The following is a 22,424-nucleotide window of genomic DNA, read 5'->3' on the forward strand; positions in this document are numbered from 1 at the left end:
TGGAATCGTGTCTGAGTACAATATAGTTGTGGATAAGCTCTCAGCCAACTGGCAGTCACGATCCGGTTCCATCCAAATGACCTATTACGTTACAACATTATTTCCAGTTCTATTTTTTTCCAGTATCCTTATCTCTCCTCTCCACCCTTGTCTTGAAAATTCATCAAACAGGACTGGTGTTCTTGAGTAATGAAGTGAAGCAGCTACATCAGCGGTAAAGTAATGGGGGTCACTGGTTTAGACATCACCCTTCCCTCTCTGCTTAATACCCTGCCGTCAGTTGGTTTTCTGATCCGACGGAGAAGGATCCTGTAAAATGCGTAACCCTAACCAGCTCGGTTCTGGAGGAGACAACTCCTGCTGACTTTTTACTGGGTGACCATGAGGCAGTGGCGGTGGCTGTGTCAGAGGTGGTGTGTTGGGAACTGGCTCATGGTGCTGTGATCCTAGATCTCTGTAAATGGGCCCAAGCCAGCCTCTCCTCTTGCTCCCCTGGTCCTGACCTGTGGAAGGCACCCCCTCCTCCGGATCCATCCCCAGTGCCCGGGGCCTAGCCAGCCCAGCCCAGCCAGTGCTCCCCGACAGGGGCTAACGTTTCAGGCTTTGAGTCAAGCCCCTTCTGGAGGTGATTAGCCCCAAACCCATGACAGATTCTTTCCAAGATATCCGACGCGCCGTGTTTATTTTATCCGGGCTCTTTGTGTGGATGTGCTGGACATGAGTAACCCACTTGAAATGGGTATCGGCTTACATACCCAGAGAGGGAGATAGAGAGGGAGAGAATGGAGCAGAGCCGCAAGACATTTTATTTTAAGGGCAAAAAATATAGAAATACACTTCCCTTTTTTTGCGATGGTTTGTATAGTCAAGTGTCTGTGTGCTGCAGATGTTAAAGATGTTGTATGCCTCCAAGTGTTTCTCCTTGTTTCTCCTCTTACTTTCCACAAACGCCTTGCACTCAACCCCCCCAAGCCCCCTCCCCAGCACACACACTCTTCCAACCTCCTTCTTCCATCCAAACTGAGATCCAACCCCACCAAACATCCGTCCTCATGTCAGAGGGACACAAGGGTATATATTTTTATTTCAGCCTGGAACCCCTACCTCCTGAGCACTTAACTCAATTTCACACTTCAAGTCATCTACAAAGTCCAACTGAAACGCAATCATCTTGTTTATCATCCATCATCCAAAATAACTTAATGTCAGAATATTTACCACCATTCATATGCATTCAATTTCTCCCCTGTAATCTCAGAGATTCTATTTATGTCAAGCAGTGGAGCTCCCTCTTCATAGTATATGTTTGAGATTCACTGGCACACTTGTAAAGCCAATGTACAGTGGGGCAGCAGTCTGAGTCACTCACTGAGACAGACACCCAGCTAAAAACATCTGAGTTAGGATCCTCAAATTTCAGACACGCTCTGATTCTTCTTCCTCTCTGCAAATGCCATGAAAACAGGATTCCCAGAACAACCTAAAACAAGGTGAAGGTTAGCCTTAGTGTAGCTGTTTTTAAGTCTATGGCATGTTTCAAGTCTGTTAGAGTAGGTCTAAAGTCAGGTTTCACATTCTTTAGTTCAGGTCTAGAACAAGTCTTTGTAAGCAAATAGCAAGCCAAGGTGCAAGTCTGTCAAGTCTCTGAATGCTAGCCATTGACATGATACAGCATTAGAACATTTTCTTTTCAAAGCTGTGTTAGCGTTTTTACATAGTTGACAAAAGGTTGTTAAAATGCCTAGGTCTAATGATTAAAGGATCATTTCAGTGTATTACAACTTAGTCATATCACAACAAGACAATGTTATCAACTCATTTCATGGCACCATTTCTTATCAGGATCTACACTGGTCCTGATCCACTGCCTGACCCTGTGTTGGTTGTTTCTTAACAAGGTTGGAGGAGAGGAGGCTCTAAAGTGCCAGCATTATTTCTCTCCTTCAGCTCTGGTTTGCTGCGGGCAAACGCCTCCACCCTCTACCTCCCCAACTCTCTGATATTAAGTAAGAGTTTTCCCCTCCTCAGTAGAGACGAGATCGCTTAATGCGCTTAAGAGCCCCTCTTAACAGGCGTGACTCCTACAGGCCCCCTCCTGATGTCCTGGAGGAGTACTGGAGGGGGATTCAGGAGGTTGGAGGGGGTCAGGAGGGGGCTTTAGTGGAGGGTTTAGAGGGGAAAAGGGAGAGAAGAGTATCTCCATGCTACTGGAGTGCAACATAAATGTGAACTTTTTTCATGATGCTCATCTTGTATCACTGTGTACACACTAAACATGTGTTTGGTATACTATGTATTCACCTCCAGGGATTTCAAATTTATTGTCAGTCTTCTTAGCAACTTTTGATCTTTCCACACAGGATCCTATGATATGAATGACATTTATAAAAACTCTGAACAGGCAGTACAGAACCCTTGTTTGGGTCATACAGTGCTATATTGAGTACAGTATATGACAAATTTATCTGAGGGTTTTTCTGGACTGCCTGTGCCCTGTCTCTCTGTGTATTTTCAGCTTTGGGAAATCCGAATAGCCATTTCCTGGCCTTTGCTGCCCCGGGGGGAAGCATCTATCACTTGACATTTTTAGTGGGGCTTCTCAATTAACCCGTGAAAACTGTAAAGCTTTTTTCTCCTTTTTACAGCTCAGCAAAAGCAAGTAAATGGCTTAAATAAATGCATCATTAGTTCCAGCATTGGGCTGTCAAAATTCATTATCAGTTTACACCCATCTCCAGCAGCATTACTGTCAGCGCAACATAAATGTTTAGTTTGAATTACGACCTTATTATGGGATTTCAACATAACTTGTAAATCAGCAGCCTTTCAGATTGCTTTCTTTAACAAATTGCTAATATTGCTTGGATTAAATTTTACAAAGAACCACAAGCCCCAACAATTGTTGGAAAAAAGCAGATCCTCTCCTGTTGCGTCTTTTAGCAACTTTAAATGTATTACAGTAATGCCCCTGACTCCTCCAAACAAATACACCAACTTAAGCCCTAACATAAATGCTGGGAGCTTTGACCACTGATCTCTCCCAGTGCTGGGAACCCTGGCCGTCTGTAATTACAGTGAAACTTGTCAAACGTTGCTACAGATCAGGCCCATGAGCTGTTTATTTGTTAAGCTTGTACTTTGGTGAGCATCTGTTAACACAACTCCTTCACTGCAGTGTTGATTACGCCTCTTGTCATTTAGAAACATGCCACCTTCACCCCAACTTTCGCTGATTAGGCAGTGCACTCATTCTTTGCTACCATTGTCATCAAGAATGTTACTAAGCTGACTAGAGGAGTTGGAGAAAAAAACAATCGCCTGTGACATTTATTTAATGTTTCCTGTCGAGTGTAGTTCGCGAGGCCGAGCTGGGCCTTCAGCAGGCAGAGAAGACAGAGCGAGAGAAGCAGGAACGAGCTCAGCAGTGGCTGCACACCCAGGCTGCTCACTCTGACAGGGACTCAGAGAGGTGAGGCACTTAATGTGGGCCATAAGGTGGTGTAGGTGGTGTGTTGTGTAGCTAAAATTGTTTTAAAGGGGTAAAAAAATCTATTTTCTGATTTACCCCTGGAAATATCTAGCCATGCACATAGTTTTGCTATTATCTGTTCAGCATTTGAAGTATCTGTCTCTGTGATTTCACAGCGAAGTATTTGGATTATCCAGCGTAACTTGGGCATCGTTTCTGGAAAGGCACTTTGAATTTTATTAAAATCAAACATTTCAATGCTATTAGCACCACAAATTCACTTCTATTGTATTGGGGAGGTGGCAGAAATCTCAGAGACGGATATCTCAAAACCTTGGCAAATAAAGCCAAAACTATTTGCATGGCTAGATGCCGCTAGAGGTAATATGTTTTTTGTAATTTGGGTAAACTGATCCATTAATGAGCTGCTTTTATTGTTGGCATACAAGACATACAAATATTCTGCTTGGTATAATAATTTGTATATGATTTTTTTCACAAAAAAGTTCAATTACCTCTTTAAAAATTCTTAAAATTACATCTAATCTACTCCTTCTCCCTCACTGAACAACCCAAAATCTATGAATATGCAAATATTTTTAATTTCAAAATTTTAACTACTGGACACAAGATATCGCCTACTTCATTAAAAAGTCTGTTCTTAGTGTTTGTGTATCGAGATGGTATCGAGGCTTCAAGTTTCCACATCACACTTGTGTAAGTTGCATATTGGATCATGATTGGCTTCCAAACTAGTTGTGATGTCACAAAACCATGCTCATACATACACGTCTTAAACTCAGATTTAAGGTTAACACTCCCCCTTCAGCAGATTAATTTGAAGACAGACTTCTAGAGACAAACTCTAACTTTTTATTATAATTGCCCATGTTTATTTCTCTCAACTTAATTAGCTGGTAATTTTCAATGCGGTAAAATAGAATTATTTGTGCAGTACTGATTTAATGCTGAGGGGCAAAGTATCACTAAAATGCCAAAAAAAGAAAGAGCTGACACTTCAGCATAACCACTGTATATTGAAACACATACCAACAGAGTGTCTGTAATAGAGGCAGTGGGCATGTAGGCCTGTGCTACCCCTTACCTAAGAAATAGACATTAAGCTTATCATTCATGGTATCTGTGTTTATTTTATGATATGTCAGAGGTAATTGCATAGAACGGAAGAGGGGAAACTGCTGAATTGACTCGAAATACGCAGAGCGCTAACAGCCCAATTTTTTGCGCTTTTTTTTTGTTATCTTATCCTTAGCATGCATTTCTTACCGGAGATCAGCTCAGACATTCTGAATGGAGGCAGAGTGCAGCTCGTGGTGAGTACAGTCCACTTTCCCCTGCAGTTCATTCACTTGATAGAATGACAGTGAATCTTGATTTGAATCTTTTCTGGGGGGCAGTTGCATGTATGTGAAAGTATGCAGTATTTACATTCACCAGTCAGAGTCATGTCCCGTGCTGTAGGTTCCCTCCCCTGGAGCCTGTCTCATCAGCTTTGATTTAAAGGAGGCAGGGGGGAGGTGAATCTGAGGTTTAGCTCCACAGTGACACTTTCAATTGGATCAACTGGCTGCAATTTCTTCATTTTACTTGCAGAAATCCCAGTGTCACTTTGGAGCAGTTTGCCTGGACCTGAGAACGATACTGATGCTCATGAGATCTTTGAAGTCAGAAACTGCAGGTCTGCCTGTGCCGTTATAGAGCAGTTTGAGTTATGATCACTGGCAAGAGGAGCCGCCCCCTTCCTCCTGTTTCTTAGATATGTTCAGACTGCAGAGCCGCTAGTTGTTGAATGTTTTTCAAAATGCTGGACTGCTTGCGTGAGACGTGTCATGTTGGACCTCATTTATGTGTGTGTTTCTGTGTGTGGTGCGTGCAGGCAGACCCAGGATACACAGAACGTCTACATCACGCCAGTGGATTGCGGGCCAACAACAGTTTAGCTATCCAGCCTTGCAAAGAGGACAATTATCCTCGCAGAAACTCTTTGGGTCATGCAAGTGAGTCTTGTGAACTTCACAGCCATTTTTCTACCCAAAATCACTCTGTTACTGGACATTTTTAACTGAACTTTAAACAGAATCCGAAACAACATTAATTTTCTGGAAAACAGAAAGACTTAACTATCCCCCTAAAGTAAATTATTTGTGTCACTGACTCTAACCACAATAACTGGTAATCCCGATAAATTGAGACATTTATTGCCAGTGCTAAATTTAAAGGTTATTTAGAGAACTTTCCTAGTCATGCATTACTGATTGTTCACTCAGAACACTGGAAATTGAATATGATTTTTTACATACAAACATGCATACGTACACACATACCGTATATATGATTGAATTATAGACAGAAAGTAACTTTTAGTAAAGTAAATAGATAGACAGACAGTATCCACTATATATTATGCAAATTATTATTATTTATTGCACTTATTATTAAGCCGAGCTGACATATGTCTTTGTTTTTGCAATAAGAGAAAATCTGACAACAGAAACTAAACAGTAACATAAAATACTCAACCATCTTTATGCAAAATTGAGCTAACTGACACATACATCAGTATTCCTGTATGTTTGTATAAATAGATGGGCCAAAGTCAAACTTTCTCAGCAGTTTAATGCTCAAACCTAAGAAATCATAGATTGTGATTTTATGCATATCTTTGTGTGCACAAGTGTGTATATACCTGTACATTCAACACGTGTGTACAGATGTTTCTGTGTTTGCACACTTGCACCCATGGGTCTTGGGTCACATAGACCTGAGTGCGCCTAGCCAGGGATAAAGGCTGCTGCTTATTCAGCCCAGTCCACCGGTCGGCTGCTTCGGGAGGGGAGGGGAGCCACAAGGTCGGGCCGGGGACAAAGTGCCATGAATTTCTCCTCTGACAGGAAACGGGCAAAAAAAAAACCCCCAGTCCTTTCAGTGAAGAATGACTGGCCCTTCTGTCAGGAGAAGTGGGGCTCAGGAGTTTGAGTGACAAAGATGCTACTGACAGGCTGGAAGCAGATGACCACATTAAACAAGCCCAGGAATCCAAGTGAAGGAGAGCCCTGTCCCCGTTAACGAAGCCAAATTGGATTCCGATGATGATTTCAAAATGATATCCACGAGGTGCAGCAGCAGCAAGAGCGAGTGTCGTCGCGCTAAGCAGGCAGACTGTTGTTCTCCTCAGGAGTAAGGCCGGGAGAAAGAAAGCCTCTTTGTCTGCACTGATGAAAACAGCACTTATCGAAATTGTCTAGGGCAAATTGAAATATGAATGTATGTGTAAGGCAAGAGCATTTCTCAAAAAGCCAATTAGATATTTCATAAACTTGGAAAAGGCATCTAATGGTTTCTGTGCTACATCATCAAAAAGTCATCATATCAGAGGAAATGGGTTACCTGGGTGAAATCATGGAATCAGGAAAATAGGAATGCTTCTTTGGCAAAAATCTTTTTTTAGTCAGGCCACACGAGTCAGTGAAAGAGTGAGACTAAAAAAAACAAAAAACAAACTTTATTTATCAAAAAGTTGTACATACCTCTGAAGTGGCACACATTCATCAAAGTGAAAGTTTAAAGTGAGAAGGTTCACTTAGTTTGCCATAGCAGTAAAGACTACATAAATACTCTTTAACCTAACCTATTGCAATGCGATACTCACCGCTTGCTGGGACAGTGCCATAAAATGCGTTTCCAGGCTCACAAAATATTTTCATTACGTGTGCAGAGGAAACCACTTAAGTTGCATATCTGCTCCCTCAATTTTGTTCGCTGTTCAACTCTAATAGGAGTAAAATGATCGAAAACAATTTGTTTGGTCACAGCGGTTGGGTCAAATGTGTGGCCATTTGTTTATCTCCGTACATTTAATAGCATGACTGCACAACTTGTGTTGAAATTAGCAACATGTGCGTTTTGCAGTCTGTTTTTGATTTAGAACAGATAATTGGACAAAAGTCTTTAATAAAGTAAGTTCAGCCACCAAAGCTGGCCTAAAATTTCGGAAAATATACACAAAGGACTGTGGTGGTTTATCTTGAAACTACATTACACAAGTCATGAGGAGAGGAAAGGCACAGCGTTACACTACGGACATGAGTTAAATCAAAAACTAGAGAGGTGTGATTAGGTATGACTTGTGAGTGGATGGATATTCTATACAGTGTGCCAGCTGTGCAGACATTTGGAGCTGGGTCAGTACCTGCGATGCGTCCCAGGCCCCCCTCCTCCTCCAGAGCCAACCCCGCTGTTTGGCTCCCTGTGTGGGGTGGCTGTGGAGACCGCAGGCCTGGGCTCTACACGTGGAATGCATCATGCCCTGTAGAAGCACTGCCTTTGTTCTGTGTGTTTGAAAAGCTTTGTACTGATCCCCAGGTGAAATGTAAGGGCCTCTGATACAGCACACAGTGCTCCTGAGAGACGGGGCGCACAAACACAAAACTTACCTGCTCAGACTTAAGTCTTTAGAGTGAGATTTAATATGAGTCTCCTGAGACCTGAGACCAAAGTAAAGTTAAATATAATATAGTGTGTCCTATAGTTCCAAATATAAAAGCCTACTTATTATCATTTAATATAAAACCTTAAAGAGTCAACCATTACCTCATTTATTAAAGCTTTTAAATTTCCTAATGTGACTTTTTTAAATACTTAATTCATTCAAGGTCAAAAGTTGCAAACTGCTTGTTGTAAGCTTTAAGCAACAATATCTGTGTTAGCTGTTTTCTTGATGAGCTTCAAGATGTAGTTACCCAACATGAAATAATGTTCTTCAGCTTTCAGCAGCTAATGCTTTAAGAAATGGCAATATTGATTGGCCGGTTAGCAAATAATGAGAGCAACTGTAAGAGCAAATTTCCAATTTATATGTTTCATTCAAAGGTGTTCTGGTGGATTGCATATATTGCACAAAATCAAACTTACATGGTACGGATAATACTCGTACTCCATGTTCACAGTAGAAAGTTGGAATTTTCATCAATTCCATTAAAGACAACATGAAACCACAACCAAAATCCTCAGGTGTACAAGAATTGATACATTAGTTTAACAACAGCCGCAGCAACAGTTTGTTTTAGAAGGCATAGGTGGCCCTTCAAACCCATTTTATAATATTGATTTTCAATAATCCATGTCATCAAGGACCATAAAAATGGCCGAGCAGACAAAAAGAGCAGACCTGGTCAGCAAAAATCCAGTAAAATCATGATTGACACAAAACGCACAGCAATGAGTGCTTGGCATCAAATCGTATGAATTACCATTTGAAGTCTATGATAGATTGATTTCACACTGCTCGATTTACATATGAGATATTGACACATTTTCCTTCTCTGTTTCCAGCCAAAGAGGTTCCATCTCCTAAGCGAGTCACGTCTGCTCCGTCAAAAAAGGAGCGCATCTCCTTCCGAGACAACCCTGTCCAGTTGAGTGGCGGCTGGGGAGGGGGCAAGAAGAGGGACAGAGTGTACAAGTAAAACACAAACTATTCTACAACCACATCACCTTTTTTTGCTGTCCTTACCCAACACCCAGAGCAAAGATACGTTTGATATTTTTTTCCTCTTCTGATACTTATCCTTACAAAGAATGCAGAATTTTCAAAATGTACAGTATGTTCATCTAGTTCAGGACAACATATATTTATGCTTCCTTTGGATGCAGCATCATGCTAACAACAACCTGTGTTGTGGTATTAACATGTTTTCATGCAAAAAAACACAAATGTAATGACCTAATTTAAATCAATAAATTTCTTTCTCACAAGGCTATTTTTCCATCCATGAAGAAGACTTTCTTTATTTTTATTTATAATGCTATTTTATCGCCTGCGTAGAATCGCCCTGCAGCTTTTTAAACTCAGCTGAAAACTCAAACTCAAAATTAATTAAGACCAATAGGACCTGGACCAGCCCAAATATCTTCAGGCAGTTCCATTGTGTTGATTCTGCTCAAGTGTCACTGCCTGAACGTGATCTCAGCCAACCAGCACCAAAACACATGGAACCAAATCACAAACCTTCAGAAAATGGCACGGTTCATATGCAAATGATGGCAAGAAATAAGAACCAGGACCTAATACCAGTGGATTCATGTTTCTTAGGATGTTGAACTGTTGTTTCTGTGCTGATTTGCTCTCTTGACAAAAAATATAGTAATTATAGTTTGTAGCCATGGGAAGAGACTTGCTTTTTCCACTTCTCCTGTGCTCTTTTAAAGTTTAATACAGCCCAGAGAGAAGTGCAATTTCCCCATTCTGTGGCTATTTTTAGCTCCTGCTCACCAACAGTAGGCTTGAAATTACTGATTTTATGAGCCGAGCACAAACATTGGTGATGGAATTAGAATGATGTTTTCTTTATTTTCAGTTGTGGATTATAATGGCCTTGTCTGTGTATTTGAATTTGGAGAGCTAAGGCGTCTGTCCGCAAACACTGCCCTACCGGAGGCGGTGAACCTCAGGCTTGGAGGTTCTTCGCTGGTCCGCTGCCTGGAAATGATAACTTAATGAATGTCAAAACAAATAGTCAGAGCTGCAGAGTGGCTCCCTGGCAGGAAATGCACATCTGTCTATTTATTTTCCTTCTATCTTTCACTTACACATGTTTGGAGGGTGCGTTTTGACTGTACATAAGCTGAAGGGGATTTTTGTCTTGGAGAGTGGCGTATGCCAGAGATGTGGTGGTCCTGCCCACTCGGGGGCTGTTGTGAAACCCAAGAGCACTGTCCTTCTTCAGAGGGAGACTGATTCTTTAGGCTCTCTGGGGGACATCAATGGGGGGTTTCCCCGTCAACAAACACAGCTGTAATACTGGAGAATTCTGATTTTTATTGCACATACAACATAAACCGACAGGTGACATAAAAGTACTGTATATGCATATCTTGTCACTAGTGTTGTTTTGTTTGACACAAGTTCAGATTTGCCCCGGCTTTCAGTAGAGAGTTCTTCTCTACAACTACTGCTTCTGAAATTATACTGTTAAACCATCGTCCACCAGTCTTCAGTCTATTTGTTTACTTTTGGGTTATGGGTAAATTATATGTAACCTAAGACTTCCAAAATCCATTGCCTGTTAAAATGAGTGCTCCACTACACATTTAGATAAGATGGAGAATGTCCCTCTAAGCCCAGACTGCCCTGCCAGCCTGACCTCAAGTCAGCAAATGTTGTCAGATGGAGTCTAGCAGAGGTTTTGTATCCAAATCCCTCCAAGTACTTTCTTCAAATGCAATAAAGCACTGTAACAGTGTGCTTGGACATTTTTGCTGACCATTTTTGAATGCATGCTGTACAGCTTTAGATTTTTGGACATTTTTTTGGTAAACAGTTTCAGGTAGCCATTGGTTTCCATTAATTTCCGTATGTATATATGTGAATAGGCAGACTCATGAAACTCGCTCGAGTTGTGTAATTAATCACTGTGAACCTGAAGTCTGCATACATTTTGTGTCAATGTTATATTATCATTGCATGGTAATGCACTTTACGTAATATAAAAAGGATGTAACTTTGACCGAAATTTACGCAGACTGACTGTTTCAAGAGTTATCTGATTGATCTTTATGTCATATATAAATTAATGGGAGCCAGTTGCTGCCTGGAAAGATAATAACATTTCTAAAATACAACAACAACAGCACTATACTGAGGCATATATGTCTACAACAGACAATCTACAGTGCATGTGTGGGCAAGCAGCATGACATACTAACTGCTGTAGTAAAGCTGAAGGTCTAGTAATGTGCTGTTATATTTATTATTCAAGTGAAGTGAATAGTAAGTCATAAAAAGACAAATGAAGTGATTAGGATGGGAGGGAAATCCTTTAAACAGAAAATTATAGTTATATAATTTTTCAGAGATATATGGCTTTACTAAGTCTCAGCACTGGAAATACTTCAGAATGTAAAATAACCTCAACTCCAAATTCCACAAACACTTACTGATAAAGAAAAATGACATATGACATTATTTTCTTATTTATTTCTGCCTCTTGACACAATTAGCCAGCTCCTTTGAACCAAAGTAAAGAAATGGAAGTAGATATAAACTCTGAGGAATGTGCAAGCTCTCCTGGAAATGTGAACCCAACTTATAAAGAATTTGGGAATACTACACTGGACCCTGGTAAAAGTCAAAGCTAATTCATTCCCTGAACGACAACTGCTGGCTTATAAAATCACTTGATGAAAACAGGTCGCAGTCGCTCTTTTCACAAAACTGAGGGCAGGACTGATATCCCAGGTAACAAGCCTTGAGAAAATTACCCCTAGAGGTTTAGACAAATTGTTACATTATGACATGACATTTTTTTGATATCTAAATTTTTATGATAATCCATACTTTCAATTGTGTTTTCATAATAAAGTCTGATTATATGATATAATTGCATGATATTTTTGTATTGCTGAACTGAGATTATGGAGAGAAAACTAATGAAAAGAATTGATCAGTGGCATGATTTATTTCAGCCTGTTGTATCTGGAGCAGAAGTACCTCCAGGTTTGTCTAGTTGGTGTTTAAAATATAAAAAGCATGTTCTTTTCGCTACTGGATTCAATGATTATTATCAATAAATTGTTTATACTTCAACTGTTTACGGCCCTGCGCAAAAGGTACTTTATGTTTTTGTGGATCTCTTGATAAATGTTATTTTGACAAACTTGATCTTTTAAAGGAAATGAATATTAAAATGAAAAATATCCACGAGCTGTTCTATGTTTTGGTTAGACCTAAATCTGTTGTGTTTTTTAAAATGCAACATGTTAAGAAAATATTTTAATGTTGATGGTCATTTAAAATGTGATAATGTGTGGGCTCACACTCCTGATTGTTGTTGTATGCTCTGTTGATGTTAATTCTTTTTAACTGTTAAAGTGTTTATATGAGAAAAATCCTTTTCTTATGATTATTGTGTTGTTATTAAAATTTGTTTTAGCTTTGTATCGCAGCATCTGGACTTAGTCTGACCGACCTTGCTGCCGGGTTAGTTCTGGTTTCAGTCATAGGTGACTTGTATAACATGTCGACATGAACCCAGATGACTGAGTCAAGTGACTGAGAGCTGAAGTTGGTCAGCGCTCAGGAATGCCTGACTCCTGGAAAAACAAAAGACAAACAAACAAAATGAAAACAACCTTTTAAAGCACGAATGCGCTGCTTTCACTTTTTGATATTCATCTTTATGAGCCAAATGTTCTGCAGGCTCAAATGACGTTCATAAGCTCCACAAAATTTGTGCTTTTGGGGAAAATAAACTCTGGTCGCTTTTGTGTTTCGTGGCTAGCCAAAGTTTGAAGACATTTCAATAGATTGAATTAGACCCAAGGGTGGCTTTAGGCATCATGATGTCATGTTTCTGCCTTCTGAAGTGGCACATCTTGGACTCGCAGGCCCTGGTCTGGTTGTATTGGACTGTGATCAGTCACATTAAGACTGAAATGAATGATAATTACTTCAGTTCGATCATATTTTGACCATGATGAGTACTTCATAATATTATAACAAACTGGCAGTATGTTTAATTAAAAGCGAAGATGTCGATCTTTCCAGGTGGCTCGCATGACATATTGGCTGCAGCACTTGAAGAATTAGTCTGACTGATCGGCCTAAAGGTGACCAAACCCTCCAACTTTACAAACCCTTGTAGCATCTATTGTGGCAGGAATTTCCAGCCAAAGACCCACCAAACCACAGTGAACTTTTCACATTTTCTCCTCAGCATGAGCCAGTGTGCGAGGTCATCTTAGAAGACCAATAAGACACCCCCCTGCTACTTACGAGCACCTCTATTTATTTTTATTTTTTCTCCTGTGGCACCTTGAAGCTCCAGTTAACTGCCACTGACCCCAGAGCGGACCAAAGCTACGCATGGTGTGCGTTGCAGGTGGTGTGGCCCTGGGTGGAGACATGGAGGTGGGAGATAGGCTTTGGTTAGTGGTAACATAATTCCTCCAATAAGAAGAAATAGAAGAACCGCTCTTCCTGTGCTTTTTGCAAAACTCCCTGTGTGTCTCCTCCTGAGGGCTGCTGGGTTCAATGAAACTCAACTTTTCTGCATGAGGACGATGTTTGGTCTTGAATTCAAGCAAGAAAAGGGCAACACTTCATTTACAGGACTTTTGAATGTCAAATATTTAATCCTAATTTGATGTTGTTCCTACAATATTTTCACAAAGGATAAATAGCAGAAGTTCAGAGAAATACACTGTTACTGCTCACTGAGCAAAGGGCAGCATGGTTAGGCTTTTTGCTTTTGTCATTATCACTCATTACTTGTTCTCACAAGTGACAAAACCATATCAATAATTTTGCAAACATCTGACCCAAAACGCGAATGTATAGAAGTTATTATAGAGAATAATAACTAACTGCAATTCGTGGATAGACATACGCCAAACTATCGAACATCGTTGACATCAGATTCACGGTAAATTAGGCAAAATTATTATTTTTTTTAATTATTTGGGGAATGTAATTGATAGTTGGACATTACCGAAAAATAGATCTCACTTTGAAGCCTGTGAACATATGATGTTGTAGGCTATGTTTTTGTCCTTGTGTCGAAATGTCACGACAAAAAAAAAAAAAAATCTTTAATTTAAAAAATCTTTCATTTTTGGACTGCAACTTAAGTCTGAAGCATGCGTGCACGTGTCACTAACGATTAAATTGTGTAATTTAGGATAACCATTTCTTAAAAATGAAAACAAATTAACTTGATTTGGCCTTATTTTCTATAACATGCGCCAAACACATATTTTCTGTAAGCAGCACATGCTTTTATTGAACTAACAAAAACAAAACCCTAAATTTTCCTAATTAAACTTAAAATGTATTTGCTTTTTTATACATTTGTAAATGTTAAATTATTGATATAACGCCTTTATAGACTTGAAATATAACCTACGATTGAACAAATCTGGCCGGGCCTAATTATTAAAAGTAAAAGGCTATACATCAGTTTGCCTAACATAAAGGTCATAGAATATTAATTAAGATAAATTAAATAGATGGGGTTTTTTTCTCCATGCACCTTTAAAGTAAATTTTAGAGCATTTTGCTGTTCACTTTATTCCGGTACCCTACAGGTTAAACTGCCCCCAAAAACGAAATTAATGACCAGCAGAGATCCAAAGACTCAGATTAAATCCCATTTTCAGTCACAACTTGTAGCTGTAGATAAAGTATTGCCTCATTCTGGATGTCTAAACATGTTGTAAATTAAAGTCACTTTTGATTGTTTCCTCTCAGAGTCGTTGTGGATCTAGAATCACTTCAAACTGTTTGGTTTGGATTCAGGTCGTGGGAGGAGCTGGGTGTTGTTTCATATTCAGAGAGGGGGCTCTTTAAGGATCTCATTCTCTTTGGGGCTATAAAGACGTTGTGCCTTCAAGACAGAGCAAATTAACTCCATCGGCGAATTATTGCATTACAAGGCATTGCTCCGCTCATCGGTGCGCGTCAGCGATTAGTTTCTTTTTTTATGGTGACATTTGATTAAAGCGAGCGGATTACGGTTAAGATGATGGAGTATATGGAGGATAAGTTTGCCTTAAAAAGCCAAGCGATGAAGGCAAGCGATTACTACATGGACCAAGTCATGGAGAGCCTGGACAGCGCGCAGTACTTCACCAAGTCTTCCCCGAAATGCGTGCAGGCCTTCGGGCTTCAGAGCGGCGAACATCGCTCCTCGCCCTGCGGAGACCAAAACGGTGCGTAAAAACGTGTGTTTGTGTTTGTGACATTTTGTGCATCAACACTGCAGTTTTGCAGGAGTTGGTCTGCATCCGTGAGCGAGTGAAATAGAAAAACCCGAGGGAAATTTAACATCCAATCGTTTCTTTTTCTTTTTTTTTTTTTTTTCGAACAAAACGTTTCTTTTTCATTTATGGCATTCAGTTATTATCATAGATGTGGTTTATTTTGTAATTATTTTATGTTTTCGCCATTTAAAAAAAAGCTTTGTTGGTATTTAAAAAAAATCCACGTAAATAACTGTAGTGTGAAACATTTAAAGGATCAAAGTTGACCTATAATTTTGATATTGGGCGGCAGTAAGAAGTAATTTGTACTGTCCAGATTTATTTTTTATGCACTTTCATGACAAGTTTAAAAAAATGTGTAGTGTTATTAATTCATCACTTGTTCATTCTAGCCAATTACGGTGTGCCAAAAACAGACGACGACACTTTGCACTCGGACCTCGGGAGGTCGATGGACAATTGTTGCACTCTTCGGGCGTCTCCAGTGACAACCGGACAGGAGAAAACGGATTTGGACGACATGGGAGACAAGTGCGACAGTAACGTGTCCAGCAGCAAGAAGAGGAGACACCGGACGACCTTCACCAGCGCGCAGCTGGAGGAGCTGGAGAAAGTCTTTCAGAAAACTCACTATCCAGATGTTTATGTGAGGGAACAGCTGGCCATGAGGACGGAATTAACAGAGGCCAGAGTGCAGGTAGCCTGCAGTTTATCACCAGACTCTTACTTTGTTAACTTTCACGTACGGAGAAAAGAAACCATAAAATAAAGAAAGAAGGACTTTAAGACGATAAAACACAAATGTTGAGCAATAGCTATGCCGCTGTGCTAAAAAAAAAAAAATCAAATTCATCAGTGTAGCTCATATAAATACACCACAAAAATATGTTTAATAATTAAAACAAATGTCTTGACTGAACACACACTTTTCGTTTTTCACTAAACCAGTGCAGACTCATTTATTTTTAATTTTAGGCCATTTTGCCAGAATTTGGCTGGACTTCTTTTCTAAGCAAATGCCATGTGATATCTTGTCGAAAAATCACATGATTTTAATTTATTCTTTCATTATTATTTTCTCTCTGTTTTCCCTATTAGGTGTGGTTTCAGAACAGAAGAGCAAAGTGGAGGAAAAGGGAGCGCTACGGGCAGATCCAACAAGCCAAAACTCACTTTGCAGCCACCTACGATTTATCAGTGTTACCGAGGACCGACAGCTACACACAGGCAAGTTGTGTTCAGCGTTTTTCTGACAGCTGAGGTTTTCATTGTCAGTGTCAAATGAAAATCTAATGGGAATTTTAATTTATTTGTCAAAAGCGGTGGTGCTTAATGCTCAAAGCGGCCTGTGATCTCCGAAGTCCTCTCTTCTAAAATACTACATTTTTGTAAGACACAACAAATGAATGCTTTTATCTGCATAAATCAGTGCAAGCCATTGCTGCTCTATAAATCAATCATTATGAAACCCATAAGAAGATAAGAAGCCGAACACTGATTAGAGCCTCTGTTAGGTGTCATGGCTGAATTAATGGCCATATATCAGATTTCATGTTAGCTGAACATTCATCTTGGTGTTTGGACAAAGGTCAGGTACAAAATGAGGTGAGAGGAGACTCAGAATGTCAGTTTGTCCTTTTGGTAGTTGTTCTCTATCAGACACTGAGAGCAGGCCTCCAAGTCTTCTTGGTTTTTCAGAGGGAAATATGCAGGCGGCAGCTCCTCAGAGGGGTGTGTGTTGACATTTTAAGCTTACAGAAAGCAGCTTATGTGTTGAATTCAAAGAGGTGGAATTGTAAAAAAAAAAAAAAAAAAAGCAGGAAAAGTCAGAGTCACAGCTCTGCTATGCCCTGGCCCGAGACCAGGTCAGAAATCTGCTGGACTGTCTCGTAATTTCTTCGCACATGTTTCTGATAGATACCCCTGGATACCAGCCATGCCCTTTCTTACAGCTGATCCAGATTACTGTCATTAAATGGACCGTCCTACATGTAATTGTGCTGGCAGTGGGTGTTTTTGTCTCCCTAAACACAGTGGACATTGATTGCATTCTTGTGGGTTTTAAAGACTTTTGTTGACTGTGAGGTTTTGGCCAATATTATTGCTTTTTTATCGATGGCACATGTTATCAAGAACATGTTGGCCAAATGGATTCTCAAGCTACGGCCATACTTTCGTGGTACAAAAGAAGTTTATCTAACTTTCAAAGTGGACTTTTACGCTTTACCAAACCACTATCGGTTTGTGGTATTTGTTGAAATTTTTTTACTGTAAGCTATACTTTAGCAAAAGTTGTCTGGCTGTGCTGAGCAATAGCCAGTTGGTTCCATCTATACACTTTTGCAGTTTTCTGAATTTTCTGAAGACGCTGCAGGTATAGTTGTTTATTGAAATGTATGGAACTGTTTTGGTGCATTGATTTGTTTTTGTTTTTCTTGAAATATCACATGGAATTTATGTTGCGGGGAAGAAAGCTATAGTGGCACATTTCAGTGACTTTATTTTGACCAAATACAATTAAGGAACAAATTCATTTGCATCCTATTCACATGCTACTTACTTACACTGGCTTGTCTTCTCAGTTTGATTGAAATCTTGGCAAATGAGACTAAATGAACTGCCTCAGAGTGAATGAAGTCATTTGAATCTGATTGAGCTGTCAGTTCAGCCTGAATTTTACGTTGAAGATGGACATGCTGGTCTGCAAACTGTAGCTCCTTCCCCAAAAAATCATGTCATGTCAAAGTCATGTGGTGTTTACTGTATGCTGACCAGATGGGGTCCTCTTTGTCCTGTCTGCTCTGTGATCATCTAATAAAATGCCAACAGAGGCTGAACGACCCTTTTCATAATACATTTTTTTAATTATGTGAACTCCTCCAAAGTCATAAGATGTCCCGTGTCTTTTGTTTGGATCCGTGTGCATTCAGACAACGTTTGACCCATTGACCCTTAAAAAAAACTATTTTCTTACTTACTTCTAGTTTTATCTAGCCATGCTAATAGTTTGGTTTTTTATTTGTCCAGATTTTGAGATAGCCGTCTCCGAGATTTCTGCCTCCAACCCAATACATTCTGTGCTCAAAGTATAAGAAGAAAAAAAAGAGAGTCACATTTAAAGAAAAATAAACAGCAACATCTCTGTCCACAAACAGTGTCCGTGTCAATCTGGTTAATCCACGCACATCGCTGTCCACAACAGTTTTCACAGAGGTTATTTCTTCTGTAGACAGTAGTTCCAGTGAATACTGTGTATGTGTATGGACAGACAGATCTGGTTACATGGTGAATAAAGCATGATGTACTGGAGAAGACTTGTGCCACGTGTTTTCATTTTGATGGACAGATACATATATCAAAACCTGGGCAAATAAAATCAAAACTTACTGCATGTAGTTGAAATCTTTGTATATGCCAAATTACCAATCTATTAAAACCAGTTTTGGAGTATGTGCTCCACTGGATCCTCATTCTCCCCAGTATCTGAAACCTTCTTTCCCCCAACAGATTCCTAACAACCTGTGGCCGAGCCCTGCTCCCGGTGGCTCTGTGGTGTCCTCCTGCATGCTGCCCCGAGGCTCCCCTCCCTGCGTCACTTCCTACTCGCACTCCCCTCGTTCGGCTGCCAGTGCCACCGACCACGGCTACGTGGGCTTCCCCAATCAGCAGAACCAGTTTGGCCACGTCTCCCTTAACAACTTCTTCAGTGCAGACTCCCTTCTCACACCGGCCGCCAACGGTCACCATGCCTTCGAGACCAAGCCCGAGTTCGAGAGGCGCTCGTCCAGCATCGCCGTGCTGCGCATGAAGGCCAAGGAGCACACGGCCAACATCTCGTGGGCCATGTGATCAGGGTTCCTGTGCATGTCTGGAAAGTCTGGATAATGTATGGAAAAATAATTTTTAGAATTTCCAGTTTTTTACAAAGTGTGGGAATTGCCCAAAGAGTCTGAAATCATATTCAAAACAAGCTGTTTGTCACTCACAGTACAGATCAGTACAAATCTACTGAGTCATAAAAAAAGGGTCTGGATAAAGTACGTAAATGGAAAATATGTGAGGATTTGTGGTTCTCAGCTTTTTCTAAAAGCTGCAAGTCAATAAGCTCAAGCTAGTAACAAAAAAAAATAAATAGCCATAATGTTTTGTGAGAGAAAATTAGCTGTGTTTCTGGTCTGAGGCAGATCTACAGTAGGGTGGACTGGTACTATCATTAAAATACTTAGACAATCAAGTGGTCAGAGACACTTGAAAGGTGGCGGTGGTCTAGACCTTCATGTAGCTTAACTAAAGCAATACATTCATATCATTCAGACTTTCAGGGTAATGTCCAGTGCATTGTTTTACAGCCCACAAACTGTTGTCCTCTGGTCCGACCAGATGGTTGATGAACCCTTGTGATCTGTGGAGGTGAGAGCTGTGATATGAATAAGCTTTCTTTGTTGTTGTTTTTTAATGGGGGTCGGGAAATCCTCAGTGTTTCCTCTTTATCGAGACAGAATGAAGTGTAAAAGGGAGGGGAAGCAAGAAAAACTCCAGGCTCCAGTGGGATTCAGTCCCAGTGTGGGTACATGTGGATCCAGGGGGAGGGGTCCCAAACCACTATAGCATTTCTAAGCACTGTGAATAAGCTTTTTTTACCTGCGCCTTTCATCTTCCTCCCTCGTTCCAGCTCAGGACTGAAGATGAGCAGCGTGGAGACAAACTGACTTGACGTACTGACGTGTCTGTGTGCTTTGCAGCAAAGCTCTGTAATCTCTGTCGTCTGCCTCTGTTCTGTATCACAGGTACGCAATGCAGGCAAAGGAGGCAGGTTTTAAAATTGTTTGTGTTGTAAATTTATCTGATGGAAGCATAATAAATGAATGTCACTTGATTCCAGCATGACTGCACTTTTTTGAAAAAAAAGAAATTCTGGTAAATTTCTATATTTTTCTTATTGTCAGCAAACCTCATGAAAAGACCAAAACCAACATGAATTAATCTGTGATCATTAAGTATTTTCTGTGTATCAAGCCTGATATTTTATTCCTCTGTGCCATAGAGCGCCATTGTCCAAAAACTATTAAAAAGACATCAGTATGCTACACTGTTGCACTGGGTGACATGTTCTTTGATTACCATGGAAATGGGGACTGCAGTTTATTTTGAATCGATCCCCCACACACAGCCCTGCCATAAATACTCGCTAGAGCACCAAATGTGCATTAATCCACAGCTGAAAGTAGTCCCCAAAGAAAAACACTAGTTACTATGTTTGAGTAACATTTGCTAAAAACTGCAGTGCTCAGCTGTTTAAGGAAATTACTTAGACTTTTTCAGAAATAAACTTTCTATTCGTGACCTGTTTTTAAAGATTTACATCTTCAGTAGGAATCAATGGTCTTGGTCTTGTGTGCCACAGACAGTGGTCAGTAATTAGAGGTGGACCATTGCACTGTTGGTTTTGAACTTTTAGTGGAATTTGTTGACAATAAGAAAAATATAGAATAACACCAGCTTAATCCTTTAAGACAATAATCATACACTTTTAAAAATGTATTGAAGTTATATTTAAGAAAAAGGATATATTTAACTAAAAACAGATCTTCAGCAGATATTTTGTTGCTTATGAGATATAACTGTCTAATTATACAACAGTTTCATTGCAAGCAGTGGCACATAACTACACGCCTGCAACTAACAACTTTTTTTATTTATTATATATTAAATGGTCACTAATTTTTTTCATTCATTGAATTGGTAATTATTGTTTAGTCTATAAAATGTCAGAATATACTGAAAAATATCCATCACAAGTTCCTGGCATCTAAAGTGAGGTCTTTAAATTGCTTGCTTTGTCCAACCTACTGTCCAAAACCCCCCAACTTTCAATTAACAATGATATAAAACAAAGGAAAAAATGACATGCACGATCAATCAGTTATCAAAATAGTTTTTATTTACCTTCTGTCGGTTGACTAACTGATTAATCAAGGAATCGCTATACTGCGAGACTTTAAAGGATAAGGCTGTTATTTTATAATTTTCTTACTGTCAGCAACCCCATGAAAAGACCAAAAGGTGCTCAGCCCCAAGTCCACTGGTTCCTACTGCAGATGTATTTAAAATATATATATTATAATTTAAAAAATTTTCAAAAACAGCTGGTCAATGTCTTTTTTTAGCAAATGTTAGGAGGAAATAATGCATTTGTTGGGGGCTATTTTCAGCTGCGGATTAGTTCACATTTAGTGAGAATTTATGGCAAGGTGGTGTATGTGGGATCGATTCAAAATAAATTGCAGTCCCCATGTTCATATTAATGAAGGAACATGTCAGCCAGTGCAACACAGTGACTCGCTGATGTGTTTTTAATAATTATTGGACAACAGTGGAGCTCTATGGCACAGAGGAATAAGATATTTCAGGCTTTAGATACACAGACAATACTTGTTAGAACAATATTACATTGTTCGACTTGGTCTTTACATGGGTTTGGTTGAAAACAAGAAAAATATACAGTATTACCAACCTTATCCTTTAAACTCCATCCAAAATTGGGCCTCACCTTTGTAGTTTGGAAACAGTCACACAGTTAATCTCTTCATTCATCAATAGTAGCCATTTCCATGAGGCCCCAACACTACACGTTTCTCCTAAAACATGCAGTACTTGTTCTTTAATCTATCACAATGTCATGTAATTGGAGCATGTCTTCTTCTTTCTCTTCTGTTTCCTTACTGACATCATCCCTTTGTTTGCTCTGAGATCACAGTCAGCAGTGGATAGCATCTCAGGGAAACCCTTTCTATAGGAACGGTAGGCTTGATTCAATTAGGACTGTAACTTGTGTCAGATGCTTCGGTCTTGAAACAAGTTTGTTTCCTTGGGTTACTTCCTGGTTACTGCCATTCAAAAGTACAAACCCAAGTACGTTATCTGCACGCATCATAACATAGAGGCTTTGATCCTGAAGTGTCCATGGAAACAGTGTTGGATGTGTTCCCTGATGTTGCAGTGAGGTGTTTCTTTTTTGGGCCTCTGTTGATCCTCCAACCCTCTGTGCATTGTTCCCATTAAGTACAGTGCAAACAGGTGACTAATCATGTGCTGGAATAATATTACATGGCTCTAAGTATAAGTGTGTCAGTTTTTGGTGGTAGTTATCTAGAAACATGTACTATGTGAGCACAAT

General features: G+C 39.8%; 2 protein-coding genes across 5 annotated transcripts in view; both read left to right on the forward strand.

The window, feature by feature from the left end:
* Window positions 1-9,262, forward strand: part of lrriq1 (leucine-rich repeats and IQ motif containing 1) — a 34,318-nt gene extending 25,056 nt beyond the window's left edge. For 3 of the 4 annotated variants that reach the window (XM_044192439.1, XM_044192440.1, XM_044192442.1), the window contains 4 exons: window positions 3,355-3,469; window positions 4,743-4,803; window positions 5,367-5,487; window positions 8,822-9,262. In XM_044192439.1, coding sequence (XP_044048374.1) covers window positions 3,355-3,469; window positions 4,743-4,803; window positions 5,367-5,487; window positions 8,822-8,955 — 431 coding nt within the window. In that variant the 3' untranslated portion in view covers window positions 8,956-9,262. Of the gene's footprint in view, window positions 1-3,354; window positions 3,470-4,742; window positions 4,804-5,083; window positions 5,169-5,366; window positions 5,488-8,821 lie in introns of all 4 variants that reach the window. The other variant, XM_044192441.1, reaches the window with a different exon arrangement.
* A 5,571-nt stretch (window positions 9,263-14,833) lies between these two features.
* On the forward strand, window positions 14,834-20,123 carry alx1 (ALX homeobox 1). The gene is made up of 4 exons (XM_044192443.1): window positions 14,834-15,196; window positions 15,640-15,944; window positions 16,346-16,474; window positions 18,755-20,123. Exons 1-4 carry the CDS (start codon window positions 15,007-15,009, stop codon window positions 19,094-19,096), a joined length of 966 nt encoding a protein of 321 aa, XP_044048378.1. The 5' UTR covers window positions 14,834-15,006; the 3' UTR covers window positions 19,097-20,123.
* Window positions 20,124-22,424: the final 2,301 nt, after the last annotated feature.

Source organism: Siniperca chuatsi, linkage group LG4, assembly GCF_020085105.1.
Source record: "Siniperca chuatsi isolate FFG_IHB_CAS linkage group LG4, ASM2008510v1, whole genome shotgun sequence".
In the NCBI taxonomy this organism is placed as follows: domain Eukaryota; kingdom Metazoa; phylum Chordata; class Actinopteri; order Centrarchiformes; family Sinipercidae; genus Siniperca; species Siniperca chuatsi.

Coding starts and splice junctions, on each gene's coding strand:
- alx1 (XM_044192443.1), top strand. CDS start 15,007: ATGATGGAGTATATGGAGGATAAGTTTGCCTTAAAAAGCCAAGCGATG. Junction 15,197..15,639: donor GCCCTGCGGAGACCAAAACG/GTGCGTAAAAAC, acceptor TGTTCATTCTAG/CCAATTACGGTGTGCCAAAA. Junction 15,945..16,345: donor TAACAGAGGCCAGAGTGCAG/GTAGCCTGCAGT, acceptor TTTCCCTATTAG/GTGTGGTTTCAGAACAGAAG.